We start from the raw sequence: 14,020 nt of genomic DNA, 5'->3' as shown, positions 1-14,020 counted from the left end.
TATTTCTTTGGCTATTCAAAAATAGCAGATAAACAAGCTCATAGTGCGGCGTGGCACCGAGTGCCGCACTCTGAGCTTGTAGATCTGCTATTTGTGATCAATCTTGAAAATGTGTACAAATCTTTAAAAAAAAAAATTATTTACACAAACCTTTGCTTTTGGGGCTCCCTGGCACGACATATTTTCAGGTGGGGGTCCGTGGCCACATAAATATCATTTTGGGGGTCCTTGACATGAAAAGGTTTGAACACCACTGATATAGTAAAGAATGTAGAAGACTTTAGTAGAATCTGTCTCAGGCCTTAATGGGTTAAGACTCACCCACTCACACACCGGCGGGGGAGGAAACCATGCAAGTTACACAACCTGCTCATGTGGAGCGGCTAGTGGTTCAGTGTCTTGCTCAAGGACACTTGGAACATGATGCCAGTTGGAGCCCGGGGTATCGAACCAGGGACATTTGGGTTCACAGATGGCTGCTCCAACCTCTTTTGAGTCACTTCATAATCATAAGCTTCATTACAGTCTGTCTGTACTACACATACTGTACATGTACACCAGGGGTGCCCAAAAGGTAGATCGTGATCCATCAGTTAGATCACAAAGGCTGTGCAGGTAGACCACATGACATGCCCCTAAAAAAATACTTATTTATAAACAAAAATCACAAAACAAACTATTTTTGTCAACTGCCACTTGAATTAAGGTGAATTGATTGATTGACATCAAGAACAGCCGGTCAGCTCCTTTCACGGCTTCTATAGCAGGCAAACCCCCAATACAATGCTTTGTTTTCAAGTGTTGCGCACAAACGTCAGTAGTATTACAAAGTTCTAAAAAATGTGCATGGCAAAAAAGAACCCGAAAACCTACTACTTCCATACAGAATGGGAGGAAGACTTTTTTTCCCCCCACTATTTCCCATTCCAAGTTAGTTTGTCTTATATGCAACGCCAGCGCCGCTATTCCAAAGCCCCGTTAGGTACATTCTTCAAGAATTTTCAGCAATGGGATAATACTTTTTTGGCTGGGTAGATCTGGTTGAACTGGTCATTTTAAAAGTAGCTCTAAAGTCAAAAACGTGTGGGCTGCCCTGATGTACACAAACCACCTCACATTCATTTTTAGAATCGCAGCTTTCACTGAAATCGTTTAATTTAGTTTGGTTGGCCTCTTAACCACTTAAGCCCCTACATCAGGGGCCTTCAGCGTTTTTCAGGTCAAGGACTCCCTAGCTGAGAGAGAGATGAAGCAGGGACCCCCACTACATGTATGTGTAATGTGTATTAATGTCAATGTGTGTTTTCAGAAAACACACATTAAACCCTCAATACTTTGTAAACTTGACTGTTGGCTCTGTACTCTTGTTTTCCCTCTACACTAAACCTCTTTGCTGATAATAGCAGATCTACAAGCAGCGCGAGGCGTTGTGAGATGTTTTCGGCTAATGTGCCCTCAGAATAGGGATGCTAGGGTTCAAGTGGTTAGTGTAAAAAAAAAATTATTTGCGGCCCCCCTGTAGTAACTCTGTGGACCCCCTGTTGAAAACCCCCTGCCCTACATACTTCGTCATATGACAAATGCATATTTTTGCGTGGAATAACTAAAATAGGGACGCCAGGTTGAAAGTGCTTAAACCCTCAGCAACATCATGTCTCCCCTCCTGTGGTCATGCTATTTTCGTCAACATGGCCTCCCACCACCGGCTGTTTTCCTCTCTCTGGTTGGTTGGTTGCTCTCCCCCCCACCGACACCCTTCTTGCAGAGGACGGCGGTAGTTAATCTCGGGCATTAGGTGAAATCCCCCCTCTTCTGCTTTGTCCATCTCAGGGGTTTTAATCTAATTGATATCTCTAATCTCCACCCTATTTTGCGCCGAGTCGAGCTGGAGCCCCTCGTTAATGTAGACGACCCCTTTTTAGGGGCTATTTCAGCCCAAGCACTGAAACTATAACGATAACTATAAAGATATAGTTCTAAAAATCGTATGCTAACAAAGACCTATATAGTTCTCATTAATGTTATAGTGCTTGGTATGCACTGTCAACGGCCCTTAAGTGTCTCTGTCCTGCCTTGTTGTCACAGGGTCGGATGTCTCCTGTAGTTCCAAGCTCCGCTGTCCTATTTTCCCTCCAGACAGGAAGTCTGTTCAGGCATGACTGACTCTACTGCTTCCATGTTTGTTCAAGTTAGCGAACAGAAATGGAAAAAGCGGGCACGACGACGTGGAACGCACAAAATGAGACGTTTTGTTCGGTGAAGTCATGCTAGCAAGACGACACTAAGAAGCAGTCTGAAACCCCCCCCATAAATAGACGTTTGAAACACCGGGAAAGTTATGCTTACGTCAATAGAAAAAACACAATGCAATATTATGATATGATATTTGGTTGTCTACAAGTGTATATAGTGGCCAATTTTTTTTTATAAAAATACATTATTGCAATTGAAAAATTATTCACCCAAAGTAATAAGTTACCAAGGCGTTGTGAGCTTGTAGATCTGCTATTTTCACAATATTTATCTCTGGAACCGAGTCCAACTAAATGTAATGCCCCGACTCCTACAATTACAAGGGTTTGTCAGGGTGGGGGGGTCTCCAGTTCAAATATGATTATTTTGGGGGGTTCCCAGTTTAGTCTAGGACCTGGCTAAGATATGTATGCACTTAATTTAGGAGAGATTATCTCAACAGTTTTAGGCTAATATGACCACAGGGAACAACTTAGGAACTATGAGAAATTCTCTATCCGGGGCGAAATACCTGAAAATGACCACGCCCTTTTTAAAATTCCAACATCTTCTAAACCGTTGGAGTTACAGATTTTCTGAGGTGCTCAAAATGTTCAGAATACTCATGTTTGAAACCCGTGCCCGAGCCAGCAACCCTACAGGTCATCATAGTGGCCAAATCCAATATGGCCGCCACCTGAAAAAGGTTTTGTCTATAACTTTTGAACCAGAAGAGCTATGAATGCAAACTTGGTGTCTGAATCATGTTTTTTGACAATTAGAAACATGTTGGAATGCTTATCTTTATGACTGGGTGTGGCTGGACCTCTATTTTGCATATTTCAAAGATGGCGACAATCTGACAATAGTTTTACTTCCCTTAATCTTCTTCATTTTTGCAAACTTGGTGTCTATTTTATACTTTTTGAACATTAAAAACACATTAGAATGCTCATATTATTGATTGAAGCCATCTAGAGCACTCTGATTTGCTTATTACAAATATGGCCTATATCAAAAATGTTATGTAACAAAGTTTCATCCAGATTTGAGTGTAGAGTTGTTGGAATGAGTTAAGATCAAACTGAAGAAAAGAAACAACCTGTGTACAGATGTTGAAACAATAGAATATGAGTTGAACCCAAATTATACAGCAACAGCCAGTACAGTATATGCAGAGCAATGCTCAGTATAAATTGAATAATATCATACTAGTCAAAGGTGTATAGAATTTTAACAATATTATGTTTAAATTAGATTTTTTTTTGTTCTAATCATACAACTTCTATATCAAGGTGCAACAGACTCCAGATTTGGATAATTTGCTTTATGTCCACTACATGACTTTTGAAGCCACGGTGGAGGAGGATGGTGCAAGCTTTACTGGCATCTGCAAGATGGGTCCAGTAACGTTCCCAAGTCTTAGTCATGGAGTCCCAATACCAGCCCAACATATTGAAATCTGGGATGTAATGGCCTTTTGACATGCTGAATGTATGTATCAGTTCTGTTGCTGTTGTAACACCAAGACAATTATGTACAATGTACAATAATACAGATTGTTCAAATTCTATACATCCTATGATAGGATTACATGTATGCTGTGCATTGTTGCACATACTGTACTAGCTGTAGCTGTATAATTAGGAATGAGTTCTACTCTAAATCATTGTATTGTTTCAATAAAATTACATATGTAAGATACATTGGTTGTTTCATAACATAGTGGCCATATATGTGATATGCACATTAGAGTCCTCTAGATAAATTAAATCATGAAGATAAGCATTCCAACATGTTTCTAATTGTCAAAAAACATGATTTAGACACCACGTTTGCATTTGTAGCTCATCTGGTTCAAACATAGCCAAAACCTTTTTCAGGTGGCGGCCATATTGGATTTGGCCACTATGATGATCCCGAAGGTTGCTGGCTCGGGCACCCTTGCTACATCATCAGAGCATAACCAGGGTTATATCTGGGACACATTTGGTGCTTTTAGATTGATTCACGCAAATATATTCTTATGGCCCTGGACTGTAATAAGTTGACCGTTTTTAGCCGTTTGTTTTAGCTGTTCTGTAATAAAATATAAAATTTTACATTTTACACTTATCTATTTTTCACTAAACATGAGTATTGTGAACATTTTGAGCACCTCAGAAAATCTGTAGCTCAAACGGTTTAGAAGATAGAGCCATCTTTGAAGTAGCGGTCATTTTAAAAGGGGCGTGGTCATTTCCGAGTATTTCGCCCCGGATAGAGAATTTCTCATAGTTCCTAAGTTGTTCCTTGGGGTCATATTAGCCAAGAACAGTTGAGATAATCTCTCCTAAATTAAGTGCATACATATCTTAGCCAGGTCCTAGACTAGTTCAAATATGATCATTTTGGGGCGGTCGCGGTCTAAAAAGGTTGAGAACCACTGGTCTAGAGCTGTACAGAGGGGACATGTTGAGGTGTTAGAGATGTGCTTTGGTGAGGTGAGGTGATAGATTCTTTGGGATGGTGGTGTTCCCAAGGTGGGGGTCCTGCTCCCAGTAGAACTTAGCAGGTTGGTGCCATCGTAGTCACTGACATGGTGAATCTGTGTCTCTTCCTTTCCCTCATTCGATGAGACCTTGAGAAACCCAGACAGTCGGCCTCTGTAGCAGCGGTTCTCGAATTCCTTGAGGGGGGACCCTTAACAGCAATGGTTCTCAAAGTGGTGTCCGGGGACCCTCAGGGGTCCTTGGGGAGGTTCCCCAGCAAAATATGTTAACGTAGCGTCACGGTCATTTTAACCACTTCAACCTTTGACACTTTGGCTATTCAACAATAGCAGATCTACAAGGTCATAGCGCGGAACAAAGTGATTTTTCAATAATCTGAAAATCGTTGAATAATTTTTGGGCGGTGAAACCGCCCCTATATGTGAGGTTTGGATATTTGTACAACAAATCCTGCGCTGTGATTGGCCAAAAATGTACCCCGCCTAACCCTGCACCGTGATTGGCCAATCACAGTCTATTCAGGACTGTGATTGGCCAGTGTCACATGACACATGTGCATAGCCCTATATAAGAAACCATAACTTTAAAAAAAAAACATACATTTGTTTTTTTTAAGTTATGGTTTCGTCCCACACTTCTTCACTTATTTTTTGTACATGATTGGTTGACTCCATTCAGTATTGTGATTAGCTAGCAAGACACCGCCCACTTCACACAGGGTGTGATTTTTTTTTTTAAGCGAATTTCTTTTTATACAAATCTTTCCTTCTGGGGGTCCCTGGCACAACATATTTTCAGATGGGGGGCCCGCGGGCAAATATATATCAATTTGGTGGTCCTTGAGATGAAAACATTTGAGAACTACTGCCTTACAGGTCTGTAACTCTGAGGGTGTACACATTTCTGCACTCTCAAGATTTATGGAGGTCCTTGAAATAAAAAAAAAGTTCCACTGAACCACTGCTCTATATCTGTGGCAGATAAGGAGCGAAGGTTCCCATGTACATCTGTTAATTCCCCCCAGCATGCCTAGCTCTCCAGTGGCAAGTATTGTTGTGGGAATCGGCCAAATGAGTGAAGTTTACCCTTGAGATACCAGTGGTGGAAGAAGCACTTGCATGTTTTACTTAAAGGTAGGGTAAGGGATTTTCTTTGGTTAAAATAAGTGTTAAATACTTAATAAATAGCTCTATATTCTAATAGTACTCATTGCTATAGAGTGTTTGTTAAATAACAGGAGTGTCTCTCCAGCTCTTTATTAAACATAAAATGCATTTTCAGGTCAGGATACCAATTTTATGCAATCAGGATGGAGAACTCAGACAGGATACAGTTTAAACAACTGAAATTGGAAGTGACCCCACAAAGAAATGAGCTGAACAAAATTGGAACTGGAACAGTATAAAAATGAAGCTGATAAATGGGTACTAATATCTCCTGATTGGCTGAAAATGTGTCACCTACCTGAACATTTATTTTCTGTTTATTGAAGAGCCGGAGAGACGAGGAGACCCCTGTGACTGAACAAACACTCTATATAACAATGATTACTATCAGAATACTATATAGTGCTTTAACCGTTTAACAAAAACCGTTTTGTTTTAACCAAAAAATATCACTTACACTTAAGTCCGGTATTTCAAATTGACTTGAGTAAAAGTACAAAAGTATTGTCATCAAAATTTACTTAAAGTTCCAAAAGTAAAAGTACTCATTATGCAGAACGTCCCATTTCACAAGTTCAATGTTTACAAATATTTTTAAAATAGCAGATCTACAAGCTCACAACGCTTAGCATCGCAATGCGTTGTAAGTGTGTGTGTAGATGTATGTATGGATGGATGGATGGAGTGGTTAATGTATGGTTTCTTGGTTTGTAATAATAATCAAAATCTACAAAGTAACTAAAGTTTTGTAATAACTGTGGTGGAGTAAAAAGTACAATATTTGCCTCCCAAGATGTAGTGCAGTAGAAGTAAAAGTACAGAAAGTTAGAAAATGTAAAGTAAATGTAAAGAAACAGTAAAGTAAATATTTACCTCAAGTGTACTTAAGTACAGTACTTGAGTAAATGTACTTACTTTACACCACTGTGGGAATAGCTGAATCCCCCCCGCCCCTTTTTGAGCTTTAGTTTCGTGTCCTCAAGAAAAGATTTTGGCATGGTCACTCGCATCTGAGATGCATGCGTCTGATGGACATGGATGACACTTTCAAAGGCCTAATTCATTATCTGTTATGTGTGTGTTTTTTATTCCACTACTTCATGACTTTGAGGTCATGCCCTTTTTTAGTGTCATTGTATGGAACTGATTGGATCCATTACTGTAGAACAGTGTTTGTTGCTTTAGTCTGCCCTCTAGTGGATCATAATGACCTTAGCAGCTGGAGCATAGACCAACTCCACAGATGAATCTGTCACTGGTGATTAGAGTTAATGCTTCACAGCAGGGGTCTTCAACAGGGGGTCCGGGAGTCGGGACCCCTAGGGGGTCCTCAGAGCTACTATAGGGGGTCCGCCAATTGTATGAGTGGTAGGAACTTCTTTTTACATTTACCACTTGAACCCTAGAATTCCTTTTCTGAGGGGAACAATAGCCGAAAATAGCCAATCTACTGTGAGCTTATAGATCGGCTAGAGGTATAGGTGTAGAGGGGAGAAAAAATAATAATCTGAAACACAATTCTATACAATATAGAGGGGGTCCCTGCTTCATCTCTCTCTCAGCAAGGGGTTCCTTGGCTTATATTATTGTTACACAACATATAGGATGATAGATATAACTTTGCATGTAAAATGGTGCATGTGTAAAATAAAACATGTTTTATGGACTTAAATCTCTTTTTTTTAATTATCTCTCAGGACCTGACCTCGGCCCTGACCAGGAAAATCACCCTGAAGACCCCGCTCATCTCCTCGCCCATGGACACAGTCACAGAGTCGGCAATGGCCATCGCCATGGCGGTAAGACAATGCTTCTATGACAGCCATTCCCAGCCTATGTGTCATGTCATGGTATTTCTTCTTTAAAAGTTAGTTCCATTGATCCAAGCTGGAACACAACCGATTGATTGATCTTTCAAATAAACATGCTCTGAACCCTCCCGTCTGACCACTTGACGTGCGTGTTAAGTGGTCAAGATGGGTTGCACCGTGAACACTTTAGAGACGTTCAAGTAAGCCCTGTGAAACCACTGTTCTTACATAATTGACTAATCGAAATTATTTTTCCATAATCATTTTCCACAAACATTTTTTTATGTAAAAAAAAGCAGAAATGGCAGATTTACAATGTTTTAGATCAGCTATTTCAGCATGTATACAATTATTAGATATGTCAATCATTTCTTTGTATATTTAAGTTTTGTCATATCTGCCCTGTGACATTTTTGAGGCAAACTGCTTTTTTTTGTATTCATATGTTCCAATGCTCAATGCCAAACACACAATTACATCGTTAATCGCAATTATTTGAGTGACATTTAATCATCAACTTAAATTTGTAATCGTGACAGCCCTAACTGTTCTATGAAAACAATACCTATGAAAATGAAGAGGGGGGGGGAAACAAGCTCTAAACTGTTTATCTGTTTACTTGGCAGCTGATGGGAGGAATTGGTATAATTCATCATAACTGTACACCAGAGTCCCAAGCCAACGAGGTCCGCAAAGTCAAGGTGAGACCAGATTGTGGTTACTTTCTATAACTCTGTTTCTCTCTCTCCCTCTACCGCTCTCTCCTTCTCTTGCCCCTCTCTTATGTTTACGTAAAGCAAAATGACAGGCTAAGATGTACTGTAGACGTTGCTGTGAGTTGTTTTTCCTTAACCACATGAACTATAGCATCTCTATTCCGGGGGTGAGCATTGGGAGAAAATAGCCGATCTACAAGCTCACAACGCATTGTGAGCTTGCAGATTGGCTATTTTTGAGATTTCGTGTAGAGGGAAGTAATTTTTTATATTATGTTTAACTGGTATATTTTTCACACAAGTGAGTGTCTGCCCCCGACTCTCGGCGTCAAAATGAAGCAGTCGCCGGACATGTGTTTATTTTTGTATTTTCAAGTTAATGTATACCGTTTATGACAACAAGAAAGGGCTCAGAACCTGTTTTTCTAGGTTCACAAAGACACAGTGTTACTCCTTCTGACCTTCTCTATACTTCTCCGCCCACACTCTCAGGGCAAACTGTGCGCCTGTAGTGCTCTTCCTTGTCATAAACCCACACTGCTGCGTTCCAAAATAACCATGACGCTGGAACACACATGGACAACATAGGGCCCAGGGACCAGACCCGGCCCTTTGACCATCTCAATCCGGCCCTCGAAGTCCTCAAAGAAAAATTAAATGATCCCCCAAAAATCTACATCTTAAAATGTAGCATTTTATGTAATGGTTTTTGAGGGAAATAAATTCCAATGAATGCATTCCATATTCACATCCGTATGTGCTCGAATGTTAAATGATTATCATGTGACAGTGAAACGGTCTTCATATTTATAGTTCATATTTATAACGCATATAATGCAATATGTTTGATAATGTAAGTTATCCAGCACACTAGAATAAAAAAAATCAAATAGTTGGCCCTATTGTAAAGTTGTCCGCTATGTCTACCAAATGTATCCAGTTTTAACAGAATTCAGCACCATGTGTTTCAAGTTTCAATCCAACTGTCCAATGTGTGGCCCTTCACTCACTTTATCAAAGTCAGTATGGCCCACCCCTGCTCCAGAACCCTGCAGCACTGGAGCGGTACTTCCCTTGATTTCTTTTTCCAACTGAATCCTGGGAAACGCAGTTCTAACAAGACAGCGGAGCTGGCCGGAGGTGTCGCCCCAAAAAGACTTAACTGAAAGGAATGTTGGCACCGTGTGACTTTTAACGTGGCTTAATCTTCTGTCACCCAGAGGTTCGAACAAGGCTTCATCACCGATCCCCTGGTGATGAGTCCGCGCCACACCATCGGAGACGTGGTCGAAGCCAAGGTCCGACACGGCTTCTCGGGCATCCCTGTCACCGAGACGGGCAAGATGGGCAGCAAGCTGGTTGGCATCGTCACTTCCAGAGATATCGACTTCCTCTCTGAGAAGGACCACAGCAGACCTCTGGTGGAGGTGTGTTTGTGTGTGTGTGCGTGTACCTTTGTATGTGTGCGTTGTATAACATTAATTAATTCGATTTAAAAATAACACTGCCACTGGCAGCGTACATTAAGAATCACAGAGGATGAAAACATAAAGTCCAAGAGCTTATTTCCATTGTGGTCCTCCAGTGTTAATACTTACATCACAAGATAAACACAAAACAACGACAACATGGCAAGCATGAATGAAGGGAATGTCTTAATGTCAACATGTTGATATTTTCCATGTCATAACAAGTTATGCCACTTTGTAACAATTTCTGTCGTCACTTTAAACGTATTTGTAAGAGTACTATTCCACTGTACTACAGCATTATAGAGACATCCTTTTTTGCCCATTAGGCTTGTTAAGGCTTGTAAAAGGTATGGAGCACATCGATAAGTGGTTAGGGTGCTGCATACCATATTATGGGCACAAAATACCCTGATCAGCGAGTCTCCGGTTTGATTCCTGGCCGGCCATTTGCTGCGTCGTTCCTATACTCTCTCCCCCCCCCCCACAGTTCCTGTCTCTCTCCACTATCTCTGTCAAATAAAGGCTTAAACATATCCCCAAAAGAACTTTAAATGGTATGAAGTCTGTAGTCTGTAATGTTACCTCTTATGAAGTGCTGATGATGCTGAACATGTTGTTGATGTCCCATGCAGGCCATGACCAAACGAGACGAGCTTGTGGTCGCAACGGCTGGCGTAACGCTGAAAGAGGCTAATGACATTCTGCAACGCAGCAAAAAAGGTAGCAGCGGCTCGCCTACGTTAAACATAATGTACTTCCTGGATTGACCGTATTCACGTGACAGCCATTTTGCTCATACACACACCATTTTGTTTTTTTAATAGAGATGTACCGATACCATTTGTTTCCCCTTACGTGTCCATTTGGTTCCATTTGTACACTCTGAGAGTTATGGGTGTCCTTGAAATTACAAAGTTTGAGAACCACTGATTTTAGGAATACATATAATTGACATTAATTATTGTTAAAGTGCAGCTACAAGTTAGTAAAATAATAATGTAAATAGTACAGTAGGAGTATAATGCAGTAGTTCAACATCAACTGAAGCATTCAAAATTCCAAATAATTTATTTACTGTAAATGAAATATAATTTGATAACATTTGTATTGGAATGGCATAGACTGACATACATACCAATACCAGCATTTTAGACAGTATCCGCAGCTTTTCCGATACTGGTATTGGTTTTGTAACACATTTTTAAGAGCAAAATGCCTGGGGTTTGTAAAACAGTCACACAGCAGTGGGGAAACCCCTCAGCGTATGAACCCAATGGAACGGCGTGTGCATTACAAAGGGTCGTCTCTTTCTCTCTGTGTGTGTGAACAGGCAAGCTGCCCATCGTGAACGACAGTGACGAGCTGGTGGCCATCATCGCCAGGACAGACCTGAAGAAGAACAGAGACTACCCGCTGGCGTCCAAAGACTCCCGCAAACAGCTGCTGTGTGGCGCCGCCATCGGAACCAGAGAGGACGACAAGTACAGGCTGGACCTGCTGGTACAAGGCGGAGTGGACATGGTTGTACTGGTGGGTTATTTATTTAATTTCTTTTCATGAAAACGGCCCGTGTTTCAGAAAGAATCGCATTATGACATTTGACAGGCATTGGACAACAACGTCCATGAAACATCGATGCATTCAAAAATAAAATCTTTGTGATGACAAACATACATATTCACCAATATGTAAAAAATAAAAATAAAACATTTCAGGTGCGTGTTAAACTTGTACCATGTGCTTAAGCAGTGCAGCTTGCCCTCAGTTAGACCATTTGTTTAACTGCGATATCCTCATTCAAATGACATCAAAAAGAATCTGCTACTTAATCAAAGATATTAATGAAGCCAAATCTCCTGCCTCGTCCTAGTTTGTCCTACAGTAGTTTGCTGAGAGCACTCGTTCCTAAACGTGGTTGTTTTGACTTTCCAGGACTCTTCACAAGGCAACTCGGTGTATCAGATCAACATGATTCATTACATTAGACAGAAATACCCAGAACTGCAAGTTGTGGGAGGGAATGGTGAGTTTATGAATTCTCCTCTAGTGCTTCTTTTTGTACTAGTGGTTTGTTTTATTTTCGATATAATGAAATGACAAGCCTTTTATGGTGCTTTCCCACTGTGTGATACCAGTTTTTCTATGATGTAGAAGTACTGTACCTGGTAATTTGACTTCTTTGTCTGTCGAGGTTCCAAACGGGTTGAGGTGATACCATAAGGCAGGGGTCTGCAAGTAAGTTTGGCCTCGGGCCAAACTTTTTCAAAGACATTAGATGGTGGGCCAGAACACAATCAATGGCTAATTTAGGACTTGGAACTTGCAACAAACAACCTTATATACAGTAATGATAACTGTATTGTTGTAAAAGTTACTACATAAAGATGTGGTATAACAATTGATAGAAAAGCAAGTGGAATCAAATGTTACAGGTCCACACAGAAATGCTTATGTAATCCTTTTTGTGCAGGCGTCATCCTTGAATGTTTCACTTAGAGGATATCTAGTGAACATTTTATCTGGAGACAGAGAGTACTCCTTTTCGAACAAGAGCTCTTTCATGGTTCAAGGTCTCTTAGAATGGAGAGAAACCATGTATCTTTTAAGGCATGTGAAACACAGCTTTAGTGTGTTTTTTAAACGTGAGGGGAGTTTTTCATGCAAAATTAAGTCTCAAGAGGAAAGTTGACAGTGAAAACATAACATTCAAAGAATGGAAATAGAACTATCTGTTCTTCATACCTGATTTCAGCTATTGCTATCCATATCCTACCTGGACTGTCAGTCAGCTATTTTCGGGCCCAGATATTATAGCCTGTTGCCTAACACTGTCATAAGGTGACGTGAAAACACTGCAGACTACCGATTGGTCACGATGGACTCCACTATACTCCATGGAGGCTCCAAATTACTGTAGTCTGTTACAAACTTTTAAACTAGACACATTGTAAATGTGAAACTATTGAATTATTGAGTCACTGCATGGGTATCAGAAATGTTTTTGTTGAACTGCACAAGTGAGATGGAGATGATCCTCCTTTTTTCCCTTTACACCAAATATCTTTGCTGAAAATAGCAGATCTCCAGCTTTTCCTTGAATGTACCTTCGAAAGTTTCCTCTCCTTCGAAATGTTCGCCCCCAGAGTAGGGTGACGCTAGGGTTCATGTGGTTCATGCACTTTAATTCCTGTGTGTGTGTGTGTGTGTGTGTGTGTGTGTGTGTGTGTGTGCTTGTTCCTGTCTGCAGTGGTTACAGCGGCCCAGGCCAAGAACCTGATCGATGCAGGTGCCGATGCTCTCAGAGTGGGGATGGGCTGTGGATCCATCTGCATCACACAGGAAGGTAGGTACCCGACATCCACTCCGATGAACACAACATTCTTTTACTTGGGACAGAATTATGCACAGGGACGACAAATGGAGCTGAACTGATTTGATTACGTAAAATTACCAACTGCAATACAACTGACTAAATGTTACGTGCCATCAAGTCTTCAAATGCAAAAAAAAAGTAGAACAACTGATGAAGTTCTTCGGATGTTTTTGCATTTGAAGACGTGAGCAGGAGGATTTTCTTCTGCGCTCTGCCCTTAGTCTTCTCTGACTCACCTTTTGTTTTGTAGGAAGTCTCGCTTGTCTACATGCCATTAAGTGAACAAAATCGGCTTTTTTAAGTGAAGCTTAAGCCATTGGAATGATAGGATTTCTCGAAATGTTTGAGAACCACTGCTTTACGTATTTAACCTGGCTGTTTGAAGCTGCTGTACATTGCAGCTGACAGGTTATCGGTTGCTAACAGTGGCAAACGGCACAAAAACACATTATCTCTATGTGAACTGATACACCACTGTATCCACTATATGTGAATGGTGATGGCTGATGCATTTTCTTTCCGCACTGTAGTCATGGCATGCGGGCGGCCCCAGGGTACCTCGGTGTATAAGGTGGCAGAGTACGCCAGGCGTTTCGGTGTGCCGGTCATCGCAGACGGTGGCATCCAGACCGTCGGGCACGTGGTGAAGGCGCTTTCCCTTGGGGCATCGACAGGTGAGGTTTAAAGAGCCACGTGACATGCAAACTTAGATTCTTGTTATATTGTTGTTTTAAATCCTAAAGGGCAGCTTTGTCAGA

The 14,020-nt window shown here is 41.0% G+C and overlaps 1 protein-coding gene across 3 annotated transcripts in view; it reads left to right on the top strand.

Moving 5' to 3' along the window:
• impdh1b (IMP (inosine 5'-monophosphate) dehydrogenase 1b) overlaps window positions 1–14,020 on the top strand; it is a gene marked incomplete at its 3' end in the record, with an annotated part of 41,848 nt that overhangs the window by 18,371 nt on the left and 9,457 nt on the right. For all 3 annotated transcript variants that reach the window (XM_080421645.1, XM_080421644.1, XM_080421646.1), the window contains 8 exons: window positions 7,588–7,689; window positions 8,328–8,402; window positions 9,638–9,844; window positions 10,522–10,609; window positions 11,220–11,419; window positions 11,822–11,912; window positions 13,137–13,232; window positions 13,793–13,936. In XM_080421645.1, the coding sequence (XP_080277771.1) occupies window positions 7,588–7,689; window positions 8,328–8,402; window positions 9,638–9,844; window positions 10,522–10,609; window positions 11,220–11,419; window positions 11,822–11,912; window positions 13,137–13,232; window positions 13,793–13,936 (1,003 nt within the window). The remainder of the gene's footprint in view (window positions 1–7,587; window positions 7,690–8,327; window positions 8,403–9,637; window positions 9,845–10,521; window positions 10,610–11,219; window positions 11,420–11,821; window positions 11,913–13,136; window positions 13,233–13,792; window positions 13,937–14,020) is intronic.

This window comes from Gymnoscopelus braueri (assembly GCF_963280865.1).
Source record: "Gymnoscopelus braueri genome assembly, chromosome: 23".
Classification (NCBI taxonomy): domain Eukaryota; kingdom Metazoa; phylum Chordata; class Actinopteri; order Myctophiformes; family Myctophidae; genus Gymnoscopelus; species Gymnoscopelus braueri.
The sequence above is the reverse complement of the archived record's forward strand: the minus strand, read 5'-3'. Positions and strand labels throughout refer to the sequence as shown.